The sequence below is a fragment of the Miniopterus natalensis genome, chromosome 3 (genome assembly GCF_054644295.1).
Source record: "Miniopterus natalensis isolate mMinNat1 chromosome 3, mMinNat1.hap1, whole genome shotgun sequence".
NCBI lineage: Eukaryota > Metazoa > Chordata > Mammalia > Chiroptera > Miniopteridae > Miniopterus > Miniopterus natalensis.
In genome coordinates, this window is record NC_142083.1 from 19,009,932 (window position 1) to 19,037,327 (window position 27,396).

At 40.8% G+C, this 27,396-nt stretch overlaps 1 protein-coding gene across 1 annotated transcript in view; it reads left to right on the forward strand.

The window, feature by feature from the left end:
- Positions 1-27,396, forward strand: part of MYO10 (myosin X) — a 179,996-nt gene that overhangs the window by 97,600 nt on the left and 55,000 nt on the right. Inside the window, exons 5-19 of the mRNA XM_087815337.1 lie at positions 237-371; positions 2,048-2,172; positions 2,670-2,683; positions 2,803-2,887; positions 3,459-3,562; positions 11,382-11,511; positions 12,890-13,008; positions 13,642-13,788; positions 13,965-14,065; positions 14,178-14,244; positions 14,760-14,852; positions 15,287-15,355; positions 15,782-15,864; positions 17,944-18,052; positions 20,351-20,431. Coding sequence (XP_087671463.1) covers positions 237-371; positions 2,048-2,172; positions 2,670-2,683; positions 2,803-2,887; positions 3,459-3,562; positions 11,382-11,511; positions 12,890-13,008; positions 13,642-13,788; positions 13,965-14,065; positions 14,178-14,244; positions 14,760-14,852; positions 15,287-15,355; positions 15,782-15,864; positions 17,944-18,052; positions 20,351-20,431 — 1,462 coding nt within the window. The remainder of the gene's footprint in view (positions 1-236; positions 372-2,047; positions 2,173-2,669; positions 2,684-2,802; positions 2,888-3,458; positions 3,563-11,381; positions 11,512-12,889; positions 13,009-13,641; positions 13,789-13,964; positions 14,066-14,177; positions 14,245-14,759; positions 14,853-15,286; positions 15,356-15,781; positions 15,865-17,943; positions 18,053-20,350; positions 20,432-27,396) is intronic.

The window sequence follows — 27,396 nt, forward strand, 5'->3', positions numbered from 1 at the left end:
GTCCATCTCATAACCGAACCTTAGCAAAGGTAGTTCTGTTGATCTCCTGTGCCCTTTGTGGCCCGCGGGACAAAGGACTTCTGCTTTCATTTAACTCAGCTCTTGAAACAGGCATTTTGAGCTGTCTCCACCTTTCAGCATTTGTTCAGAGGACAGATTGCAATGACATTGGCCAAGGTGGTTTTTGTAAAAGAATTGATACTTAGAAGCACAAACTTCTGCCTTTTGTCTTTCAGCGGTGAAAGCGGGGCAGGTAAAACTGAAAGCACCAAGTTGATCCTCAAGTTTTTATCTGTCATCAGCCAACAGTCTTTGGAACTTTCTTTGAAGGAGAAGACATCCTGTGTTGAGCAAGCCATTCTTGAAAGCAGGTATTTCTTCCTTGTGTTCCTTGTCTCCAGCTAATAGGGTTCACTTTCCTCACCGTGTAGCCTAAGGAAGAGTTAAAACTAGTGGGTCTGTGTTCTCTCTTTCTTTCTTTTTCCTCAAGGAGAAGTCTTGACATGCACATAGCGATTTCTAATAACCCAAGCAGCCACCCGTGGGCCAGGTTTGAGTTGGGGAGGCCTCCTTCTACCCGAGTCCTTGACTAGCTTTTGGGAGGCCTTGTTATCAGTGGAAATGTCAGCCTCCAGCCCCTGAGTGACAGGGGTCTCAGCGTGGAGAGGAGTGAGCTCCTGTTCCGCATTCTGCCTTCTAGAAGTGCCATGTAAGCAGGGGGCATTTTTATAGCTTCGTGTGGCAGAAGATCACTGATCTGTTTGATGCCAGTGAGCCTCATGACTTGAAAGAGGGCTGAGTGGGGAGGTATCATCTGGAATTTTCTTTAAAATATGCAGTTACCCAGTGTCTGATTTGTGCCTTACAAAATTTTAGAATCTGTAGGGACTTCATAGATCCTATTATTTAGAAATTAATCTAGGAGTCTACAAACTTAGTCTATATTCTGCAGCCGGTTTTTGGTGGTTTTTGTTTTTTTTTTTTGGTTGGTTTGGTTTTGGCTTTTTAGCATTCAAACTTTATTTTTTTAATTGTAATAAAATATACATTGCATAAAATTTATAACTTGAAACATTTTCAGTGTACAGTGCAGTGGCATTAGGTACATTCACATTGCTCTGCAGCCATTTCCACCATTCATCTCCTGAATGTTTTCATCTCCCCCCTGTAGCCTGTTTTTATAAATTAAATTTTATTGGAATACAGACACTCATTTGTTTACAGATCTTTTTTAAAATTTTTAAAAATATGTCTCTTGATTTTACAGAGAGTAAGGGAGAGGGAGAGAAAGAGAGAGAAACATCCATGATGAGAGAGTCATTGATCCGGCTGCCTCCTGCACGGCCCCCACTGGGGATCGAGGCAGCAACCTGGGCATGTGCCCCGACCAGGAATTGAACTATGATCTCCTGGATCATAGGTCGATGCTCAACCCCTGAACTATGCCAGCTGGGCTGTTTACAGATCATTTATAGCTGCTTTCAAGCTCTAACGGCAGAGCTGAGTAGTTGCAACAGAGACCCCATGGCCCGAAAAATCCAAAAATATTTATTATCTGCTCCTTTACAGAAAAAGTTCACTGACCCCTGATCTAGCCTAACCACATGTTAAAGTTAGAGAAGACCCAAAGAAGCTAAATGAGTTGCTCCCAGGACATACAACAAATGGGCAGAATTTTCAGGACTGGACTTTTTCAGTCCCTGGAATTGCAATAGGGGCTTTTTCTGTGCAGCCCCTGGCTGGTGTACATAAGCCCAAGCTAACCTGTGCAGGGACGGGTGTCGTGGCCTCCTTCGCTCTGTATGGCATCCTGTACCCGCACAACCAGCCGTGAGAGCTCTCCTTCAAGGTGGATGTCCCCAATAAACCCATTGCAGCAGGTGCTTGGAGAGTCTGGCTCTTCTCTAAGGGAATGTAATCACCCAATGTTGGTCCTCCGATTTCAGACTGCCCTTGGCCTTGTGTATTCTGACTTTCGCGGGGAGCGTCCTTGCTGTGTTTAGAGCTACCCTCATTGACACTCACCGCTGTCCTGACTTCTTTCCAGCCCCATCATGGAAGCTTTCGGCAACGCCAAGACCGTCTACAACAACAACTCCAGTCGCTTCGGGAAGTTTGTTCAGCTGAGCATCTGCCAGAAGGGCAACATTCAGGGCGGGAGGATTGTAGATTGTATCCTGTTTCGTTTAGTTTTTTGTCTACAGTATTCGACTCCACAGGTAGAAACTGTTCTTATCATAAGGACAGGTGAAGAATGTAAATAAAACATTTCTATCTGGTTCTTCCTACCTAGTTATTGCTCTAAGATGACTATGAATGGCCTATCAGTTATTCTAGGAGATAAAGAACCAGTTTTCTTTTGGAAATCTCTGATATCATGTCCATAATCTGAAAAAAATGGATTCATGATCAAACATCAGCTGTTTGTTGTTTGAAATAAATTCTGCCAAATCGTTTGGCACGTCGTAGGGTGCCACGGGTCATGTTTGAAATTGGATTTAGGTGAGATAGTGTGTGCTTTGAGGGCTTATCTTTTGGCTCTGGACGTCTCAGTGTCAGAGGAATGGGCCATTGTCATTATCTGGGTAACAGAACAGAAAATTAAAGACTAATTAAGTGGGTCATATCCTGGTTTTGTTCCTTGACTTGCCATTGCTTTTCACATGAAGATTTATTAGAAAAAGTAAGTAAACATGATTTAATTCACATTTTCTGTCACAGTCACAATTTTCGGAAATTATTGGTTTGTGTTCATTAAGCAGGGGAAGCATCTCTGAATAGAAATCTGATTTATTTCCGCAGAACCGAGTAGTGAGGCAGAATCCTGGGGAGAGGAATTACCACATATTCTATGCACTGCTGGCAGGGCTGGAGCGGGAGCAGAGAGGTGAGCAGGCGGCTGAGCAGCAGAGGGGACTGCTGGCCGCTGGTTTCCCTGTAAACCCGCCCACGCCAGAAGGCGTCTCTTTGGACTTTGTTGATATTCCGCCACTCGATGCCAAATGTATGAGAATATCGAACGATACTGAGTTCCTTTTACAGCCAAATAATGCACAGGGAAAGTCATCAATAGGGAAATCTTAAATTTTGTGTTTGTTTTTGGAATCTTGGTGCTCTTCTGATTTAAAGAATATTTATGAAAATATATATAATGTATTACAACCGGTTTTACTTTGAACCTACACCCGAATAAAACTAATTTCTGAACATTCGATTTTTAAGAGAAAACAATCAAAACAGGATACTCGTCGATTTTTTTTTCAGTAACATTATCTACCATCCCACTTAGTTTCATTAAATTCTTTCTATTTCCCGTATCTGATGATTAAGAGAGGACTTTATCTTATAGGGGACTATTAGCACAGAACTATTTATGTACTTGATTTTAACATCACAAAATGAAAACTGAGATTCGGCCAGCCAGGTATTGATGTTATGTTTTTCTTTGCCTTTTGTAGAAGAATTTTATTTATCTGCGCCAGAAAACTACCACTACTTGAATCAATCCAGATGTGTAGAAGACAAGACAATCAGTGATCAGGAGTCCTTTAGGGAAGTTATTGTAAGTTACTTTCTTATTTTTCCTTATAAGGAGTGACCAAAAAGTAAAATAAATTTTAAAAAGACAGGCTTTATTTTCTGTTTCCAAAATTTTCTAAAATAAAAACAGAAGTAATTGCATTTGCACCACTGTCTGAGAACAGTATTTTTTTTTCTTTCCCAATTTTATTTTGGTTCCCTAAACTGTCCTCATTACTCAAATTTTCTCCATTCACAATTCATTTACTGAATTACTCTCTTTGCTGAAAGATCTTGTGTTAGAATAAATATGAAAACTCATTCTTATTTTTGTTGAGTTGCAAAAAAGACCTGTCTCAGGATTTTTTCTATTTTGCTTTATTTTTTCTTCTTTTTTTAAAATTTATTTTTATTTAAGTATACTTGATATGCAGTCTTATATTGCTTATATTAGTTTCAGGTGTACAATATAGTGATTCAACATTTTTATCTTACAATGTTATCACCCTGCTAATTCTCATAATCATCTATCTCCATGTAAACTTACCACAATATTATTGACTGTATTCCCCTTCCCCCCTTCTGGTAATTATCCCTGTGGTCTCTGTTTCTGTGAGTCTGATTTTGTTGTTTGTTTGTATTGTTTTTGGATTCCACATCCTAAGTGAAACCATATGGTATTTGTTTTTCTCTTTCTGACTTTTCCACTAAGTATGATGCCCTCTAGATCCATCCATGTTGTCACACACGGCAAGATTTTATTCTTTTTTTTGTTGCTGCATAATATTCCTGTGTGTGTGTGTGTATATACACACCCCCCACATTTTCTTTACTCATCTATCAGTGGATACCTAGTTGCTTCCCTATCTTGGCTGTTGTAAATAAACCCAAAGTAAACAGAAGAAAGGAAATATAAAGATCAAAGCAGAAACGAAATAGACAATAAAAACAGTAGAAAAGATTAATGAAACTAAGAGTTGGTTCTTTGAGAGGGTAAATAAAATTAGCAAGCCTCTAGCAAGACTCATCAAGCAGAAAAGAGAGAGAATACAAATAAAGCCAGAAAATGAAAGAGGAGAGATTACAGCCAACACCACAGAAATACAAAGGGTCATTAAAAAATGCTGTGATGACAATGTAGAGGTAATGGATAAATTTTTAGAAACATACAGCCTTCCAAGATGAAACCAGGAAGAAACAGAATATGAACAAACCAATTACTAGCAACGAAGCTGAAACAGTAATAAAAAAACTCCCAGCAAACAAAAGCCCAGGACCAGAGGTCTTCACAAGGGAATTCTACCTAAAGATCAATTAGTACCTATCCTGAAACTATTAAAAAAAAATTGAAGAGGAAGAAATACTTTCAAACTCATTCTACGAAGCCAGCATTTCTCTGATACCAAAACCAGACAAAGATAATACAAAGAAAGAGAATTACAGGCCAATATCCTGGGTGAACATAGATGCCAAAATTCTCAACAGAATATTCTGCTTCTTTCTGGAAGTTGGCCAACACTGCTCTGTGATAGAGGGATGTTGTTCCTGGTGACAGACACTCATAATTATCCCGGTCGGTTCACTGCAGGTGAAACCGGTTAGCCAGCTGGCCGCTAGGGGGCGCTGGGCATCCCACCTGCCCTTGGCCTGAGTGGAGAAGGGCTCTGGTGGCTTTCCTCTTGGGGCAGCATTTTCTGATTCAGAACTGCTCGTTCTTTCTGTTAGCTGCAAGTTAACTTTTGGAGCCTGTCCCAGTTTCAGTGATTGCTAGCTTTTATTTTTAAATTGAAATGATAGGTTTTGACATTTGAAATTTGGTCTTATGATGAAAGGCTTTGTTTTCTAGAAAGGAAGGAAAATGTATACATGTATTTGGCTTCATGAGTGTAAACAACAAACTTTTAAGTATTCTATTGATAGATCCTTAATATTTACTGTGCGCTTACCTTTTAGTATGGACCCATCAGAAATGTCAACGACTGCTTAGCTGGTGTTTGTTGAAATCAGGAACATGTGATTTTTCTTATTGACACTACTTCTGGAAGTTCTGAGCCATGTAGTCAAAAAAGAAATGAAAATAAATGAGCAGCTTTTCAGAAAGGAGGAAAGATATTCTTTTCTATAAAAAATAAGATTCTTTACCCCTAAACCTACAAAATAATGAATTGGAGAATGGCTTAAATAACTTGTTATATCCATAAAGTAAGATCCACTGCAGCAACCAAAACACATACTCAAGTATATTTAATAGTATGGAAAACTTGCTTATTACATTAGTGAGGAAGGCAAGATGCAGCACTATAATCTTTATTTAAATAAGCATTATATATACAGGGTGGGGCAAAAGTAGGTTTACAGTGGTGAGTACTCAAAACAGTTTATTCTTGTATTGTTATTTATTAATGATTGTATTGTTTTCCATACCAACAACTGTAAGCCTACATTTGCCCCACCCTTTATATGCATCATATAGCAATTGTATACACAGAAAAATATTGGAACACAGTATACTAAAAATGTTACCTCATGAAGCAGAATTCTAGGATTGTATTTTAGTCTTTATCATTCTCTCCGTTACAATTTTACAACAAATGTCAACTTTATAATGATACTGTGATTATATTCCTAAAAATCATAATTCTATAATATAGAAATATAAGTATCATTATCAGTACCAGCCAGCCCATCTTTCTGCCTTGAGCAGCACTCTGTAACCAGGAGTGACACAGAAATGATTAAGAAGACACCACACTCTTCTGGCTGGAGTTGGTTTTGTATGTTCACCTGCTGTGTGCCAGGCACTGGGGAGACAGAGCGAGCAAACCACATAATCCTGCGTTCTGCTGAAAACAACCGGAACAGATCACACTGCTGTTTTTTATGTAATTTGTCACAATATTTCCTTCCAACAGCAAATACCACTTAAATTTTTATCTTCATATTTGAATTCCATAAAGCTCCTTTTCCCAGAGGTTTGGGGATTGAAGGAAGGAAAGGGACCACATTCTGTTGGGGCTCAAGGACATTTGTCTGTAGAGTGTGTTAAGGTGCTAATGGAGAGAATTTGCTTCTGTAAATACGTAGGAATATGTGACCTCTGGAATTCATTTTTTTTAAATTGATTTTTTTTTTTTTTCAGAGAGAGAGAGATCAATTTGTTGTTCCACTTACTTATGAACTCATTGGTTGATTCTTGTATGTGCCCTGACCGGGATTGAACCTGCAACCTTGGCATATTGGGACGATGCTCTAACCAACTAAGCTATCTGGCCAGGGCTGGTGTTCATTTGTAGCTACTAAAAAGTCACTTTTCTTTTTTATCAGCTTCAATGTCAATGTACTCAGGCAATAGAATCTTTTAAGAATTTTGCTTATTTCATTGAGAATTCATGTATTTTTAGAATTCATCATTGGCATCAACTGATGCCATTAATATAAGTAAGTACCTGTGACATTGATATAAACAAGTACCTGTATCCTGAGCAGTTTTAGGGAGACCTAGATTTTCCTGGGTCAGGGACAGTGACCTGCTAAATTTCATGGCTATTTTTTATGCAGCCTTTCAAATTGCCTCTTAATTGATCTGTCAGGATGAAAAGCTATTTCAAGTCAATAGTAACAACTAATTTATTCTGTCACCTGCATTGACCCACCAGGGTGGTGGCTGATGAAATGTGTGTGAGATACAGCAAATCTTTGAGCCATAATCTTATTATTTTCTTACTCCACAGTATTGAATATTTTACAGTGTTCCTGGCCATGGGCCACTCTGGGACTTCCTCACCATATCGGCCTTACTGGTCATGTCCATGGGTTTTTAATGGTGTGAGCTCATGTATACATATACACACATTCATGCCTTATTGAGTCAGATTTTATGAAAATTTAAAGGGCTGACTTGATAACCTTGATTTTGCCAAGCTTGGAAACAGTCTCTTTCAGTGATGGAAAACTTTGGAGCCTAAGCAAATTTTATATTATAAAATAGCATCGTATGGCCTTGCTATAACATAACATTACATAGTAAATGATTAAATTATTGTAATAATTGACTATGGCCAGAATAGCTTCCACCATTTCTGTCGTAGCATTTGTTCAAGGTTAATGTGTGGTCCCTTTGCCTTCTTGAATGGAGCCTTTCATAGCTGACTTCTGAGACCCTGAGCAGATGCACCTTTTTGGCAATAAACTACCCTCAATTCTCCGCTCTTCTCTATTTCTTTCTAGTGGGACAACCTAGCTTCCTTCAGTTCTTAATGGTTGGGACCATATCACATATTTGTCACCCTTGCTCCCCCCCACACACTTTCACAAACATTTAATTTTTATGGGCTTAATTAAGACTTTATTGAAAATATTTTGTCTAACTTCTTGCCAGCTTTATAACTAAATTGCTGTTTAGCGTTTCTGAACTATACTGAGAATTTCCCAGGGTTTTTTGTTTTTTTTAAGTCTTGAGCCCTATTGTTGAGAAAATAAGATAATTATAATAAACCTTAAAGTGCTACTCTTGCCAGAGGGTGGAGATTGCTACTAAAAATATCGTAAATAGGACAGTAAGAGACAATGGATGGAGGCTCAGGCTAGCAGTTTTGGCACCCACACCCACTCGGGCGATAATTGGTTGCAGCCATTAAATTTCCCCATGGGGTGATTAATGCAATTACCACTTATCACCACACTTCTCACTAATTAATTCACTTGGAATTAGACTTGAAAGTAAAGAAGTCACAAATTTATTAATGAAGTAAGCACCTTTTATCCTTCTGCTTTCGTATCTCCACGTATAATCTTTGTATGTATTCTCAGTACTTAACCAAGAATTTTTCATAGGTCACCTTTTGATATTTTTCATTTGACAGTTTGAAATTTTCTGCTACTCTAAACGGAGTTTTCAAAAATCTTGTTTCTTTTAGTGATGTTTAAAGTCCAGGTAGGTGACTTAAAACAATGCAGGTTTTCATTTCTGTGGTCATTCTAAGAAGAGCTTAGAACATTTTTATAAATTAGTATTGAATGTGTCATAATATGAGGAAAATTTTCATCATAGAAAAAGAAAATACTATTGCACAGTGTAGGTGCTTTGTAATTATTTTGCTGATGTCTGATTTGATCCTGACCACTGTTTTAAAGTCTCGAACATAATAGGTTGTTCTGTATTTCTCAGCCATGTTTCTTTGCCTCTAGAATAAGTACATTTGAATAATTATTTTTCCATAGGCCTTTTTTATTGATAAACACTTGACTAATAACTTCTTATTTTTGCATCAATTTCTGTTTGTACCCATGAAATGATTCTTCTCACCCTTCATTAAATAATTCATGGTCTTTTTCTTTTTTGTAATCAACTTTATTGAGATACAATGCACATAAAATAAAATGCTCCCATTTAAAGTATACATTTCATTAATTTTGAATTTACACAACCACAATTAACATGAAGGGCAATTCTACACCCTAAAAGTTCCTTGTGCTCCTACCAGGGCAATCCAGCTACCCCACCCCAACCCCAGGAAACCACTGATCTTTCCGTCGCTGTACACAGTATAGACTTGTTTTTTGTAGAATTTTGTGTAAATGAAATCGCACAGAATGTATTCTCCTGTGTCTACCTTCTTTCACTCATCCACACCCCACGTAACACAATCCATTTCTTTTTATAGTAAGTAGTAGCCCATGAGAGAGCAATTTGTGTATCCATTCACCCATTAATAATCTCATTTGTTGTTAAAAAATATGTCAACAGCATGGAAGGACATGATAGAGCACAGTGTTTATAAGCCTGCCCACACTAAAATACTTTTATTTTTGAAGTTCTCTTCACATCCTGATTTTATTAGTTATAGTTAAAAAATATAATTTTTAGTTTTTGCTTAAAGCAAAATATCATCATGTTTCTATATGATGCTTAGAATTTCCTTTATCTATACACTAGCCCTGGCCAGTGTGGCTCAGTTGGTTGAGCATTGTCTTGGGCACCAAAAAGTCTCTGCTTTGATTGCGGGCAGGGCACACGCCTGGGTTGTGGGCTCGATCCCCAGCAGGGGGCGTGCAGGAGGCAGCTGAGTGATGTTTCCTTCTCACATTGATGTTTCTCTCTCCCTCTCCCTACCTCTAAAAAAGTCAATAAAAACATTTTTAAAAACCTATACACTATTCTAACTTTACTGTTTTACTTGTCTAATTATAGGATATTAGAATTCTTTTTCTCTGAAAGTGTTAAGACAACACTGTAGTGAAATTTTACAAAACGTTATTGTTGTTGACATTTTCCTTGGAACAAATTATCATCATTGAAGGTATGGGAGATGACCCGGGAGATTTCTTTCTTTTTTTAATGTCCTTGGAAAGTAATAAAGTTGAATAGATAATAAGTTCCTGGACTTTGGACTGTTAAGCCTGACTTTGAATCTTGGTTGTGCAACCCTGGGAAAGTGCCTTGGCCTCTCTGAACATTGTAAGATTGTGTACCCATGTGGCCCAGCACAGTGCTGCCACATAATCTTGTTTTCCAAAAAGATTATACTCTTATAGTACTAATGGTCAATGCCAAAATAGCCCAGTTTCACCAACTTTAGGTTAATCTTTCAGAAATGTTTTGCTAATTTAATAGATGTGATCTCCGATTTTCTTTAATTGGCTCATGTTTCGTTTCTGCGAAGGAAAATATTCTCTGTGGATTTGCACTTCCTCTGTAAGAAGGGCCTATTTTAGTTTTGTTGCTTGTGTATCTCCCAGTATAGCTCTTGCTCTTTCCCTTACATTTGTTTCTTTTAATTCTGTTTCCCTATTGTTTTTGCCCTTTGTTTCAGCTTCATTGTTTTTTCCTTGTAAAGAAATGATACGTGTCACATTTAAAAATCTCCAGTTGTTTCCTTTGGCCATTTCTATTGCTTCAAAGTGGTGCATGGTTTCCTTCTCCCCGTGTCCTGTGGTCACTGCAGTGATTTCAGGTCCAAGTCCTCCTTGTAGGTCATTTTCAGCAGTATTGTCGCCAGTTCTGTCCTCAGTTGTGTGTTTGGGGGGGGGGGGGGGGGGCAGTATTTCTGACATGGGTATGGCTCCTAAATCCCAATAGGAAATGTGCAAATCTTAGATATGATTGAGAAGACACCTGGCTAAAGTTGTTTAGATACTTGCTGGGAACAAAGCCCCTATAGTAAGTGCTTGTTTAGTTTTATTTTTCCCAAAACAGCATTATGTTAAGTTCCATTTACTATCCAGAGACCACGATAACACCTTACAAACCTTTTGAAGAAGTGAAAACTAGAGATGTGATGAACATCTTGGGGAGATAGACCCAGATGCATTCATAGTTCCATCAGTACCTGTTATGAAAAGATCAAGAGACTCTCCCAACTGTAGAGTTCCTGCCAGAATTTTACTCTCCCTCCTGGGGTCCCTGCTGCTTTTATAACCAGGAAGACAAGCCCGAGTTTACCCTGGAGGACTCTAATGAAGTCTTACCTCTCCCAAATGCCCCCCCTGATTTTTTATGTGTAATAAAAGAAATATCCCATTATGCCTTGATATCTGTAGAAGAAAGTCTTTCTTTGTCACTGTCATTATTGTGACTCTCCTAGGTCATTTTCTGTGGCATAACTAGGAGGCTTGTACATTAGGCACATATTTTATTTCAGCGATTGGGGTCTCTCAGCGTCCTACATTTGTTAACGTCATATCCTTTTCTGTGTACCTGTGTAAAGTCTTCATCACCTAAAAGTGGTCATGCATCTATTTCTTGTCTTCTTGCCCTTTAGAACAATACCTAATAGTTTTATTGAGCACTGAGCATTTTTTTCCATTTTCTTTATTATGATAAAAAACACCATAAAAAAGGAAACACGTTGCTTTCCTTGCAGACGGCGATGGGGGTGATGCAGTTCAGCAAGGAGGAGGTGCGGGAGGTGTTGAGGTTGCTGGCTGGCATCTTGCATCTGGGGAACATCGAGTTTATCACTGCCGGCGGGGCGCAGGTTTCCTTCAAAACGGGTAAGGCCGCCGCTCCCTCCCCGGCCCCTCCTTCCTTCCTTCCTTGGCTTTTTCCTCGTAGGGAATTTCGACCTGAAATAGTGAGCGTCTGGCCTTTTGCAGAAAGAGCCCTCTGACCCGACGTAAAGAGCCCCAGAACTTTGTACTGCTCTGCACTGTCCGCTGGCGCAGGGGCCCCACCCCCCCGGGGGATGGTGGCTGTGTCCTTGCCCCTGCGAAGAAAGGGAAAGTGGGCCGAAGAAGAGGAAAGCCGAGGAATGAGGAGGAGATGTAGGAAAAATGGGCCGAGCCGGGGCAGTGTCGCCGTAGTTTTCCGTGGCTGTTGGGTGGTGGGTAGTGTGATGCGTGGGATGGTAGTTTTCAGGCCAGATGCTTGATCCGCAGCCTGCGCTGCCTCGAGCTGTTTCCCGGGTTATCTGTCCCCTAACACCAGCAGCTGCTTGTCCCTGCAGTCCTCCGAGATGCGTTGGCAAGATTAAACGAGTTAATGTGCGCATAGCTCTGTCAGTGGTCGTTTTCTTGGAGTGGTTTATGTATTTGTTTTTAAACTGTTCTGATGGAAGCTATATACGGGGGCGTGGAGGCTGGGAACTTGATGAGCTAGAGTACAAATGGCTCTGGAGGAGCCCAGTGCTGCAGGTCAGTGGTTCTCAAACCTTTGGTCCCAGCACCTTGTAATAATCTTAGCATCATGGAGAACCCCAGAGAGCTTCTTTTAAAAATGTGAGTCTTATCTGTTGATGTTTATAACATTAGGAATTAAGACAGGCATTAAAAAAAATTCCAAAATGACCATAACAAACCCTTTTCATATTAAAATATAATATTTTTATTTAAGACTATTTTCCAAAAAAACCTCACCAAAACAGTGAGAAGAGTAATGTCTTACATTTTTGCAAGTTTCTTTAATATGTAATATAATAGAGGCCAGCTGGGTTCTCACACCTGCTTTTGCATTTATTTTGATGAGATATCTCAGGTCATGTAGCCATTGGAAAAATCATCTGTATACTGGTGCGGAAATGAGAATAAAAAAGCAAGTAGCATTTAGTATTATTATTATTGAAAATAGTTATGACTTCACAAGCCTCCGACAGGGTCTTGGGGAACCCCCCTAATCTTGGGGTCTCCGGGCTACACTTGGTCCAAGCACCAGGTTCTTTGCTACTAACCTAGGGCTCGATAAAGGAATGAATAACTTAACAATAAAATGTGCAGTCCATGAATTGCGCCTGAGGGACTGAGGGATGCTTTCTGCCTTAACGTGTTGCAGTATGTGATTAGCTTTCCCCCCGGGGTCCCGTGGCCCCGTGGCCCGTGGCCCGTGGCCCCGTCCTTCTCGGGGCCGGGCGCCCATGCTTGTCTTCTTCCTTTCCAGCCTTGGGCAGGTCTGCAGAGTTACTTGGGCTGGACCCGACGCAGCTCACGGACGCCCTGACCCAGAGATCAATGTTCCTCAGGGGGGAAGAGATCCTCACGCCTCTCAATGTTCAGCAGGTACATGAGTTTTGTTATCAAACTTGTTTTAAATGACACTCCTGGGTTTTCAGATCCATGGCTTTGAATCAAATAAGTAACTACAACAGACCATTCAAATGAGTTTGGTTCACAATCAAAATTGTTATGCACATGGAGGGGAATAGGTAAGGTTGTTGAATTGTTTCTAAGAGACAGTGTAGCTGAGTCTTTAAGAGGGTTTTGTCTGCTGCAGATGGCCTGAGTTTGAGTCCTGACTCTCCACCTTTTACTATCTGTTCTTGGGAGATTTGTTCGCTGTGCCTCAGTTTCCTCCTCTGTAAGACAGGGATAATTATCATACCTATTTCAGAGGACTCTTGTAAGGATAGTAATAAAAAAATATGTACTAATATATACTAAGTACTTAATGGTTTATACTTATACTAAGTATTTAAGGATATTCTTGGTGAGACCTATAAAGTAACTAAGCAAGCTCCAGTTGATCCTTTCTTTCAAGTCTATGTTTTCCTAGATGGTATTGATTTACTCTACGTTGGGTGCTACCCCTGTTTAGCATGTGTCTCCCAAGGACTCCCCAGTGGGCAGGTGGCCTTGCCTGCCTGGGCTGTGCCCTGTCACCAGGAAATAGTGACCACGTCTCCTCCCCCTCAGGCAGTAGACAGCAGAGACTCCCTGGCCATGGCACTTTATGCACGCTGCTTCGCGTGGGTGATCAAGAAGATCAACAGCAGGATCAAAGGCAAAGACGACTTTAAATCTATTGGCATTCTTGACATCTTCGGATTTGAAAACTTTGAGGTATGCTTCCGACAGGTGGGACACATGAATTCTTTTCTATCCACTTATTGGCTGATCTTCAACAAAACTTTTGTAACAAACACTGATAACTTTTTTCTGCAGATTTCCCCCCCCTCCACCTTTACATATAATAGTGAGAGCACTAAAAGTACTTTTTTAATGGTTTCTTCTCTTAGGTTAATCACTTTGAACAGTTCAATATAAACTATGCAAATGAGAAACTTCAGGAATATTTCAACAAGCATATTTTTTCTTTAGAACAACTAGAATATAGCAGGTAAGCGCTCATGGAATTCTGTTTCGATTTTAAAAAATCAGCCACTACATTAGATAGTTTTAAAGCTATGTGTTACTATAGCTCAGCCCTTTTTATTTTAACCTTTCTGCAGGGAAGGATTAGTGTGGGAAGATATTGACTGGATAGACAATGGCGAGTGCCTGGACTTGATCGAGAAGGTAATGTATTGTGGAAGAGCCGTTTCAGTCCCAAGGGTGTCCAGCTGGGCTGATTCATATTTATGGGAACGAAATAGCTTGTGTGAACACGCACATCAAAGATGTGAATGTTCAGGACACAATGGACCATTTGGAAACATTAATGTAAATGCGCAAGGTTGGGTTTAAATACTTGGCTGCTATAAGACTATTGTCTCCTTGAGCTCAGTATTTTAGGATCGGCAGCGTGCAAGTTCTCTTCACGTAGGCTTGAGGTCAGCATCAAAGCCTTGCCAGTGCCGGTTGTAAAAGTTTTGTCTGCGAAATTGTGGTGGGTTCAATTCTGTTGTGTTTATGTGGAATTTAAATTTATTGTATTTCTTCATAGTATTATTCTTAATTTTTTCAATGAAGAAATTACTGTGCCTTTTCTTTTAACCACCTATTAGATAGAGAGTGGAGAGGAAAGAAGGTCTAAAATATTTTGAAGCATACATTCAACTTTTAATTCATTTAACCTTTCTTCCCTCTTCTAGAAACTTGGTCTCCTGGCCCTTATCAATGAAGAAAGCCATTTTCCTCAAGCCACGGACAGCACCTTATTGGAGAAATTACACAATCAACACGCTGTATGTCAAGACCTGCCAATTTTTTCTTAGTTGTGTCTTTATAGCACATCTGCAGATTGAGATTGCATTTGAAATATTTCAGTGCTGCCCCCCACCCCCACCCCCTGCATGCCTCCCACATTTAATTTTTTTTATTTCAAACCAGTGGAGTTCTTCTTTGATTGCTAGAACTAAATTAAAATGAGCCAAAGGGATACATTGGGAACTGTTTGTCAGTATGCCCACGTTTAGTTTATGAGTGTAGAATTTTATATTTTTAATCTACTGTAATGACACAGATGAGAGGGACATGGTTTTCATTAAGTGCATCACCTGCTGTGTCTCATATATGACCGGTTTTGAAATTGTTTTCACTGTCTGGTATAGTTAGTTTTCTCTGGAGCTCAGTGGAAATCAATAAGTAAAAGTAGGCATTTGTGTTTGTTTTTTATTAGAATAACCACTTTTACGTGAAGCCCAGAGTTGCAGTCAACAATTTTGGAGTGAAACACTACGCTGGAGAGGTAACTTCTTAATTAAGGTCCTTATTGACGTTTGCCCATTTGGTATTTAGAGAAATAGTACTTTCAGAGGCCATTCATAAATATATTGTATGACTTCTTTTCATGGGTATTTCTTTTTTAAAATATATCTTTATTGATTTTAGAGAGAGGAAGAGAGAGGGAGAGAGAGAGATGGAAACATCAATGATGAGAGAGTCATTAACCTACTGCCTCCTGCACGCCCCCTACTGGGGATCGAGCCCACAACTCGGGCATGTGCCCTGACTGGAATCGAACCGAGATCTCCTGGATCATAAGTTGATGCTCAACAGCTGAGCCACTCTGGCCAGGCTCATGGGTCTTTCTTTAAAGGGAGTCTCCATTCTTATGACCTGAAATTACTCTTTTGATCAAGTCTGCCTTCTCGCATTTGTTTTTTAAAACCAGGTTCAGTATGATGTCCGGGGCATCTTGGAGAAGAACAGGGATACCTTTAGAGATGATCTTCTGAACTTGCTAAGGGAAAGCCGGTATGTCAACCTACCCCCTAAGACATCATTAGCAAGGAATAAAATGACCAAGAGATATAAAATACACAAATAGCAGTGACTACCATTTAATGAGGTGCTATAAGAACATCAAATCCATGGTTTAGGTGCTATTATTAATCCTGTTATACAGATGAGGAAACTGAGACTTGAAGCAGTTAAGTGACTTGCCCATAATCCCACTGGTTTTAATTGGTCTGCTTGGCTCAGGAACCTAAGATCCTAACCAGTATGACTATGTTCTTCAGGACAAGCTCAGAGCTGCTGTTAAATTGATCTCAGCCTTGGGTTTGTACCACCTCTCTGTCTCTAGTTAGCGTAAAGCCTGTCAAGAAAAATAAAAAGATATTAATTCAGCTAAAATGATAAATTTATTACACATTCAGTTATTCACTCATGAATTGTAAATTCACACCATTAAATCAATAGTTGATGAGTTTAGCTATTTGTATATATTAAACCAGGAGGCTTTGTGAGAGAGAGAGGGAGGAAAATAACCCTGCATTAAAGCTTTCAATACCTGTGTCAGGTCCAAAGTGAATCTATAACAGAAATAAATTTTTAATATGTAAGGAAGGAAGGTAGCCCAATTATTTAAACGTTGTTTAAATAACGTTTTAGGAGTGTCAAGGCCAGGTGGCCACCCTGTCACTTAGATAATATCACCTGAGCGGAAGGGCGCCCATCTAAGGTGTCAGCTTAGAAGCTCAGAATTGGAAGCGTTCAGTCTTTAGATGTGTTTTAACTCTCTTATCTGAAGATTCCCTATTTACAACATGGTCAACCATTTTACTTTTAGATGAGGTTTTAGACCTGTAAAAATGGCAGTATTTTAAAAATTACCATAGCGTGTTATTTGCCAAAGCAGTTTCTTAGTTATTAGGTTTAAAGTGATACCTTTAAATAAAAGTAGTGTCTTGATGTTAAATGGAAACATTTTGTTGTAGTGAGAAGCTCACAGGTGTGGAGATCAGCAAGATGGCAATTCACTCTCACACATAAAGTGGTTTTGTGATTGGACTAAAGAACTTTCTGGTTCAGCCCCAGGTTTCTCTCTGCAAACTGAGGGGCTTGGGCTCACTCTACTCTTTCACCTTTGACATCTGTGACACTGTCATGGAACCAAAGCTTTTCTCCATAGTGCTCAGACCACTGTTGGAGAACTTCACAGAGCGAGCATGACATAGCACCTGGAACAAAACTGAAGAAGGGCTGGGGCCAAGTGAGAACTGATGGGAGGAGCTGGCATTACCACCTCAGGAGGTGTGGATGCCCAGACGTTGTCCCCATCTTGCCTGGTCTCAGTGAAGCCACCAAACCGCCCCCCACTTTACAGCCCATAGCGACTTCCATGCAAGGAAGATAAAAAGTTATTGAGAAGCCTTTGATTTTATTAATAGGGACAATGAATTCTTATACAACTTTTTAGTAATAGTAACAGCTACCAACATCAGCACTTACCATCTGCCAGGCACCCTGCTCAGCCTTTTGTACATTTTCACATTTCATTTCACCTAGAGTTATGGGATAAATTGTAAAATGACCCCCATTTTCCAGATGGAAATACTGAGTCCTGGAGAGACAAACATCCTGCCCAGTCACACAGCCAGGCAGTAGCAGAGGCAGAATTTGAACCCTAGTCTGCCCCTCACTCTAGAGTCAGCACCTTTCTATTGCTGACTGATTGGATATTGCAACACTGTGAGATGAGCAAAACAAATGTGTCGCTGCTACAGGCAGGGAAATCAAGGCTACAGAAGCTTGAGGGGGTGCTCTGGAAAGCACAGCACTCGTAACTGGCATGTCACCCTGGGCTGCCTGTCACTTTCATCACAAGCCACTGTTCTTCTGCAAGACTCTAGTGCTCTGAAGGCAGCCACATTTTTTTTCAGTGCCTAACGCCCTGTGGCAGTGGTTGGTTTGAAATCTTTGGAAGCTGTCTTAGCTGTTCCAGGCCTCGGTGTGTTACTGTCAGTGGGAAAATGCATTTTAATTACAGTCATCTAGCACCTAATAATTGGGTGTGTGCCCCTCATGGTCCTCTGCTCTTCACTCTCACAGATTCGACTTCATCTATGACCTATTTGAACACGTTTCAAGCCGCAATAACCAGGACACCTTGAAATGTGGAAGCAAACACCGGCGGCCCACGGTCAGCTCACAGTTCAAGGTTAGTCTCTGCTGCTGGCTTTGATGACTTCGTCGTTATTGTCATTTAGGAATTGAAAATAGGCATTAGGAGCAAGAGCTCCATGAGCCTGTGCTTTTCTTTTATATCATCCTTTAAACCAGAAATAAAATACACTTTTTTTCTGAGCCAGATGAAAACATGTAGTTTTTGTTGTTGTTATTAAAAAGAAATAGCTGCTTATTCTGATTATGAAATAGCAGTTCTTAAGAATTGCCATGTGGGATTGTGTTTGGCTGTGTGGGATCACTCTGATTTGTATTCAGATGATCATCTGAAAATAGTGTATATTTCTTCCTATGTCTGGATTTTTGTGTTTTTCTCAGGTATATTTACAATATCATAACTAAGAGTAATAACCAAATATATATTTAAATAAGGTCATTGTCGGTTACCTTGTCAAGATGTTTAAAAGTCAGGGAAAATCAGGAACCATTTCATTTTCATTTTAAATGTTAAGCCTTTTATGCAGTTTAGAGGTAGAGCATATGGTGACCATCTTTCTAACTTAATCCTAATATGAAGGGAAACGGAGGCACGGCAGTCAGCAGACATTCAGAACCTCTGCCCTCCGTGGGGCTCTCATTTACTCAGTTAGGTGCATCGGTGGGAGTCTGTGTGTGGTCTGTTGTGCAGTGTGATTGGTGATGAGCCAGATACACCCAGCACGGCTCACAGCGCTGGGTAACTCGATCACATGGGGGACAGATGGGATATAATAATAATAGCTACCATTTATTATATAGACTTGTTATGTGCCAGTTGTTGGGCTAATCACTTTATATACATTCTCTTGTTCACGTCTCTCATAATCTTAGAAGTACATATTATTGTCCTGTTTTATAGATGAGGAAACTGAGGTTTAGAGAAATGGAGACCCATTCAGTCCCTCTGAAGATTGAACAGGATTTGAATTAAGCTTGTCTATCTGACTCTAGAACCTAGCTTTTACTTGCTTAGTGGAGCTTTCTTTTTCTAGATTGGTGTCGTCTTGGAAGGCTTTGTGGATATTTTGGAATTAAATTGGACTAGGAATCAGGGAAATGGGAGAGAGTGGGTGGGCCTACCAGGTCGAGACAAGGACAGCAGGTTTCCTGAGACGGGAATGTGATGAGTCCTGTCCCTGGAGGATTGTGAATAGATATGGGCCAGCTGACTATTCACCCTGTATGATCTTAAATTGGTACCAGTATATGAAGGGCCATGAATGCCAGGACATTGTCATCTGTGAAAAACTTAAAGCTTTCTAAACAGAGAAGTAACTAATCAATGTAGTGTTGCAGACAACCCAGTTTCCTCAGCAAGATTGTAAGAAGGAAAAAGAGAGATGGAGGGGGGAAATCAATGGATTAAAAGAGACTTAAAAGACATATCAACCAGTTACAATACATGAACCTTGTTTGCCTTCTTAATTCAAAGAACAGAGCATTTAAAAATGAAATGTGAGACAGTCGAATGTTTAAATATGAAGCTTGATTGAGACAATTGCACTTTTTAATGTTAACATTAGGAATTCACAGTAGATCTTTTTAGGATGATGCTATGGACATGGTTATCTATATATATTTTAAAGTGATTACCCTTTAATAGCACATATTGAAATGTCGAGGGATGAAGGGATGCACTGTCTCAGATTTGCTTTTCTACAAGGGGTGGGCGTGGTATGGATGGAGACAGGGATCAGAGGAAATGGGATTAGCCATGAGCTGAAGCTGATGAGTGAGTATACATTACACGCTGTCTGCTTTGGTAAATGTTAAAAATTCACAATAAAAAAACTAGAAAGAAAAAAAAAGAAAGAAAGCAGTATTACAGAAGGTTGACCTGCCTGGTGATTTGAAGGTAAGAGTGGAGGTTGGAGGTCCAAGACCAGCGAAGGGTTGGTAGAGGCTGTCATTTTGATGGAAATAATGAGTCAGGAGAAATAACTCTAGTGGGAGAATGCATACTCCTAAGGTTTTCTCTGCTAACCACTGAAATATTCTATGCTTTTTTTGCTGATTTAACGGAATAGTTTTTTTTAACGGAACTATTTTAAGAAAGTGACAAATGAATTTTGTATACTGTATTGTGAAATCATTTCTGTGACAATGAATTCTAATATCTTTGCTTTATTTTATATTAGAATGAGATGATTAAAAATAATGACTATTCCTATTCCTGTGATTTACATTGGGTTCTTAAAAATTTGTTTCTGATAAGTGTCTAAGGTGCTGAGAAATTTAAAGAATGACGTACTAAGAGACTAAATCAACATATACTCTTTTTTCTTTCTGTTAGGACTCACTGCATTCCTTAATGGCAACGCTAAGCTCCTCTAATCCTTTCTTTGTTCGCTGTGTCAAGCCAAACATGCAGAAGGTAAGACAGGCCAGTTCTAGACCGAGACCCCGTCTTTGAGGACACTGCCTCCTAGGGTGGTTACTCACAGATTGGGTTTCTCCAAAGTCCTTTCATTATAGATGGTTGGAGATGTATGTGGCATTATTATAACCTAACATTGCTGAATGGAAAAATTCCCTTTGTCTCTTGGGCCTATTTGTCTGCTTTTGAATGATGCCATTAAGCTTTAGAGAAATCTAGTTGAAAAGGAAACATTGTAAAGCCTTCACTTTTTTATTTTTAAGCATTTGATGTGAAATTCCTGGGCAAGCTTCTATTTTAGAAGAAATAGTTGCTGTATTTTTTGTGGTTGATTTTCCAGTTTGTTTTATTTTCTTTTGCTTTGTTGTTAAATGTTGTTAAAAAAGAGTCTGTATTTTGTGCTTTAAGGACTTTAGGTGGTCGTAACTGATTTGAACATTCCTGAAAGGTTATCATCATGAGTTTTCTTGTCTAGGCTCTGAGATTTTAGCTTTTCAATGCCATACCTGATGAGAAACAATGTGAATTTTAAAAGGAAAAGCTATTTAAACAAAGAAAATTTTGTATTAGATATAGATGCAGTTGCTGAGTCTGAGGCTAAAATGGGCATCTTGCCTTAGATTGTTGTTAAAAAATTGATATTATTGCCCTGGCTGGTGTGGCTCAGTTGGTTGAGAGTTGTCCCGTGTACCAAAAGGTCAGTGGTTTGATTCCTGGTCAGGGCACATGCCCAGGTTTCCAGTTCAGTCCCCAGTCTGGGTGCGTGCAGGAGGCAACCGATTGTTTCTCTCTCACATCAATGTTTCTCCCTCTCTCCCTCTTCTTTCCTCTCTCTCTCAATAAATAAATAAAATAACAATCAATAAAAACATATTTTAAAAAGATTTTTGAAATTATCTTGATTTGGTGAATATCAGCTCTTAGTAACCCCCCTGAAGAGAGGAAAACCCCCACAAGATAGTAATGTCAAGGAATCCTCAAGTTGAAAAATTGATGTCATCGTCATAAGGATGAAGATAAGGAATCTGACCTGAACTGCGTCCTATGAGACTTGTGTTACATTCTGATATCGAGGCTGAGGCTAGATCTTTTTATATCAGTTACCAATTGCCTTTAACTTAATATTACAGTGATTCCTGATTTACAATTTAAAGATGTTTATTTGTAAGAATCACAGTATTGAATTCTGTCTTCTCGGAAGGCAAAAGTGCATGTTCTCTTTATTGAAGAGTAACCTGTTCAGTTTGTCACCTGACTGGGTGGTGAGAATTTGGCATTAAGGTGGTCGAGACTCGTCTTACATAGCAGATCTGTGATGATTAATTTAACGTGCATCTCTTCTGGTTGTCTAAACAGTAACCCATCTTCCCGGTTTTCAAATTTACATTAAAATGTTTTAGGTTACCGCAAAAAATGACACATAAGCAATACGTAACTTTTTTGAAACTATATAAGAAACTAATAGTTAAGACACAACTGTATGTCATGCCAGCTGCTTTATATTTCACTCTGTGGTCCCAATGGGCAGTATTTACAAGGCAGTATAAATGGACTTTGCATTTGGGATACTACACTTACAGAAGCTGTTTCACATTTGTCAGCATTTCTTTTCTGATTTTATTACAGAGATGATATTACCATATTTCATCCTTAAACATGCCTGTTTTTCCCCAACTGAAGGTCTGGAGCTTGGGGTGGATTTACAGCTTTTGGCAAGCCTTAGTTTATAGGAGCTCTCTCTTCTTTGTGCAATGTTCCAGCAATTGGCATCTCAGATTCAATGAAATGGGGGACCTGCTATCTCAGCATTATTATAAGGATAGGAATTCTTTTATATTGTAATGGCTTTTGATTTAAAAAAAAAATTGTAATAGCTTTTGAAATTAGGCCCTCTTGAGCTGAAAACTATTCAGCAGCCAGAATAGGGAAGAAATTACTCTTTCTGATGTTTATTTTTCCTTGCTGGGATTTGATTGTGCCCAGTTGCTTTGGTTTTTTGCATTTAAAAAAATGATCCAGCCAAAACTCCTACTTCCATTTGTGTCAGCTTCACAACCCTTTTCTCTTGACCTGGGGCAGACACTTATTCATAACACACCAAGAGAGATGGGCTGTAGAGACTTCGACAAAAATGTCTCGGTAGCATTTTAAAGACACCCAGGCAGTAAAGGCACAGACACAAGAACTGACTTGTCTGAGGCCTGAGATGTAGGTGTGAGTTTTAAGTGTGAAGATGCTAATTAGAATATAGAGATACTAAATTATGATGCCCTCAGCCTTCATTTGGTCCCACTGAAAATACGGAGTGTTACTGGTGATTATGTCACATGACATGTATGTAAACAGCCCTCATTTGGAGTTCCCTATGACTACTGTCTTATCCAAGATAGATGCCTCTGGAAATTTCACAGGGAAAATCTTGCTGCCTTCCTTAACCCCAGAGATGGGACGTGTGCATTTCCCACACGGAGGGATGTGGCCACCTCCCCTACTCAAGTGAGTTGTTCATTGTGGTTTTGAGAGCATTTATTCAAATACATGTGTGTGGAGGCATTTTGTGTATCATTCTGAAACGTGGATCATGGGTTTGGGCAGATTTTACAGGGTTTTTTGCGGGGGAGGGGGGCAATTCTAAGACCAGAAAGGAATAAGAACAGCGGCTCTAGAGTCCATGGCCTGGAGAACAGTGGCCTTAGAAACAGCGAAGTAGCTGCTTTGTGCTTTTAGGACCATGCCCAGCATGTGCAAGACTCCCCCAGTGGCCTGGCGAGTGTGGGCGCGCACACAGCTGCAGGGGGGCCCCAGGCTGTCCGGACAGGCTGCCTCCCGTTCTAGGCGAGTGTGCGCAGCTCAGACCGGGCACTGGGGCCTCCAGCCTCTGGAACTCCTTTGTGGGGGTGTTATGGGGTGTTTGTATTTTGCTTTGAGAAACAGGTACACGCAGGGAGAATACAACTAAGTGCTGGAACAATTAAGTCAGTCCAATTATAGTGATAGGTGGGCTTTTTTTCTTTTTTTTCAGACAACTCATAGCTAACTGGTGCTCAGTTATAAAGTGAATTAGTAAAAAAAGCACACCTCTTGATCCAGTGCTGTGCCTTAGATAGCACTGAAGAATATAATCCTCCAGTTGACCCAGAATTTTTAGTTTGCAATGAACAGACTTCCCCCCAGATGGTTTTTAGTTGACGAGGTGGCCAGTTAGCTTTTTTCCCTTGTATTTGCTCAGGCAGTGGTGGGCTAAAGTGCCCAAACCAAGCCCAGCAGAGTTCTGCATGGAAGGAAACCTGCTCTGCCTCCTCAGAACTTCTCCCCAAGGGTGTCCCAGGGCCTGTGATCTTTTCTGTCCCTCCTGCCCCTCTCTGCGCCTGGTATTTTAGCGAATGAGTTCCAGTCAGAAAAGTCTGTCATTAACATTCCTCAGAAAAACCCTGAGGAGGTGCAGGACAGAATTAAAGAAGGGGACAGACCGATCGGTATCAGGCAAACCCTCCCAGGTGTGAGAACTGGCTGTCTGGAGTTGCAGCCCCACGTGAGGCCCGGCCACCTCCTGCAGGAGCAGGCAGGGCCCCACCTGTGGCTCCACTGTCTGCAGGTTTGACGCGTGGAGCACTCAGGTGCCGCAGGGGGAACATACTGGGTTCCAGCAGCAGTGTCTCTACATTTGGAACCCTATGGAACAGTATCCTCAGAGCTTCTGCCAGGCTTCCTCACAGAGGCAGGACCGGAGTCACCTGAGGCGCTTTCTCTCGCCTGGGAGCTGGTGGAGGAAGGCTTCCAGAAGATGGGCCCCTTGGAGGAGAGTTTATTTAAAAGGAGAGGGGAGAGAGAGCAGAGGGATGGCCACACCGAGGGGGGGTGGAGACTGGGCCCCAGAGGAGGGAGTCCATGAGGCCTGTGAGGTGGACAGCAGTCGTATTTGCTGGAACAAGGGATGTCGAGGAGAATGAAGCTGGAGATGTAGGCTTGGCCCTTGCCTTTTTTTTCTTTTTAATCCTTACCAGAGGATATGTTTATTGATTTTTCTGTTTTTAGAGGAAAGGAGGGGGAGGCGGAGAGAAACATCGATGTGAGAGAGAAACAGCCTCTGTTGCCTCCCTTACGTGCCCTGACTGGGGATGGAGCCCGCAGCCTTTTGGTGTGTGGGAGACACGCCCACCCACTGAGCCACCCGCCAGGACTGGCCCTTGTGTGGAGCGCTGTCTCTGTAAGACACAGGCTGTTAGGGCTTCACACAGGAGTCTTGGAGGAAAGTCAGGGAATGCCAGCGTTCTGCACTTAAGTAAATCCTGATGACCCGCGTCCCTGCCTTCACACCGCCACTGTTGACATCAGACCTGGTCCCTCATTGGGACAGCACCCTAGACGGCCGACCACGCAGGAAGTGGAACGATGTGCACGCATGGGGGAAACATGAGCCTTTTGTTTCCAGAGGCATAAAGATTTGAAGACTGAATTAACAAATTGATCACACTTAATCCTCAGGAGTCATATTTGTGTGATCCAGGTGCTGCCTGCCATTTTTGTCTAGGGTTTTTTGGGGGGGGGGGGGGCGGCCTTAAAGACCAAACGTTTCTGTAAAAAGTTCTGATGATAATGTGGTATATGAACTACCTTGAATTTTTGTGCGATATTTATTCTTCCTCTATTATTTTCTGTCATTTTATTCACCTTATTTCTCATTGCGTTCCTGAACTTTATCGCAGCAACCCTTGGCATTTTGTTTTAGGCTTTGGTCTCTCCACCCCGATCCTGTTTGCGGAGTACAGTGTTCCATAGAGAGGACCGTGGCCAGCGCCGCTTTGCAGGGCCTGCCTTGTGCATAGTCGCGCCCTGCTGCTTGGCTCGGTGTCCAGGCTGTCGCGTGTGCTCAGTAAATGTTGGATCAAATTGCTCATAAAAGGACACTGGAGAGATGCTCATGGTGTATGAGTGCTTGACTTCCTGCGCTCTTTAATCCTTATTGCCACAGGTGCCATTCTAGTTCATTTATTTTATTTTTGGCATATTTTCACCTCTGGGTAATCTTTGATTTGTGTAGTTGGACATTACTCCAGGGACGTGTCTACAGGACATGTCTGTAGGTCAGTATTTCTCTGTGTCAGTGCACTACTTCTCCCTGTCTACCTCTCACAACTGACCCCTTCTCAGAGGCTTCCCCTAGGATTCAAAACCCTTCTGGAACAGCCAAGCACAGCACCAGAGGCTCATTCACAAACACGTCTTCAAGTTGGGGCTGATGCGTTCAAGTCAGATTCTCAGATATCTAAATGGGGTCACCCACAGCCTTTGTTACCTGCCATGACTGGGCAAGAAAGTCTGGAGTATGAATCTGTCAGATAACAAGGGTTTAAACTGAAAGATGAAGCACTGGATTTTTGCCTTTTGATTGAACTTTTTGGAAGTGTACATCAGTCAGTTAAGGCGTTGCTCTGTTTCCATATGTTATTGACTCTAAGACTCCCATGGTGGTGAAATGCACCTTTATTTATGTACCACTGTGGAAGCAGGAGCTCTGCCTACTAAGCCAGGGCTCGATGCTGCACTCAGCTCTTGGTTGGTGATTTGCAGAAAGTATGGAAGAGGGAGATATAGGAAAGGGGAAAAATTCCCCTTTTCCTCTGGTTTTCTTGGCTGGACAAATGATCACGTTAAGAGGAGACAGATTGACAAGAGAAATGAAATTGAATCTCACGTGCACAGGGATCCCCCATACATGTGTGGGTCAGAGACCCCACATGCAGGAGAGGTTTAGAGATAGGAAGGGCGGTTGAAGCATATTAGACACCCTGAGCTGGGATGTGGTGAGGCGCCTCAGGAGCCTTCAAAGGTCATCTCAGGACGACCAAAAGAGCAGACCGTTTGTAAATAGAAATTTGCCTGCTCTATGGAGGGGTCAAAGGAAGTTATCTGTTACAAACTCTTAGGGCAGAGCCTCTAATTCAAGTTCTTCTAGGTAGATAAAGGGGATGAAGAGAGATGTCTTTTGAGCCTGAAGCTAAAATTGCCTTTAGGTCAAAGTAATCTGCATACCACTGAGGCCCCTCTTGGAGTGGCTCTTTCTGGACCCCACAGAGGTCATTCCTCCACCACAAATATTTGCTTCTCTTATATCACAGTCACACCTCTGTTTCCAGGCCTTTCTGCAGATAAAAAACTATCTGGTTTCACGAATATTTTGACGACATTGAAAGGACAGCCAGATTCAATGGGAGTAATGTGCCCAGAATTTGCCAAGATAGAATGAAAAGCTGTGATGAAATTCGCACATACCCAGGTATTGAATTACGTCGGGATGGCTGTTGGGATGTCAGCAAATCATAGACACTTGCCAGTTTCAGGCACATCGCGATGGCAACATTTTTGCATTAAGAACTGATGAGCCCTGGCCAATGGGACTCGGTTGGTTGGGTGTCGTCCTGTGCACCACAAGGTTGCTGGTTCAACCACTCCAGTCAGGGCACATGTCCAGGTTGTGGGCTTAATCCCCGGTAGGGGGGTAGGTAGAAGAGGCAGCCGATTGATTTTTTTGTGTTCACATCAATGTTTCTTTCTTTCTCCTCTCCCCCTTTCCTTTCTCTCTAAAAATCAGTAAACTATCCTTGAAAAAAAAATTAAAATTAAAAAATAACTTTATTTAAAAAAGAATGAAACATGGTCTGTTTATCACCTTTAAATATGACAGAGAAGAATCGTCTTCCTAAATAACCCTCAGGGACGGAGGATTTACTGTTTCCTAACACCTGAAGCAGCCTGTGGTGGTGATTTTTTAAGACCTGACTGTTTATGGGAAAGGTCTCGCTGGCACTGAAGGAGAAACTCATACTCCCATCCCACATCAATTCACTGATTTTCATCTGGTCATTGAAGATTAAAATGAAATGTCAGACACCTATTCATTCCTAAGAGTGTGTCAAATATTTTTAAACCCTTAATAAATGTACATTTCCCTGCTCTTGTAA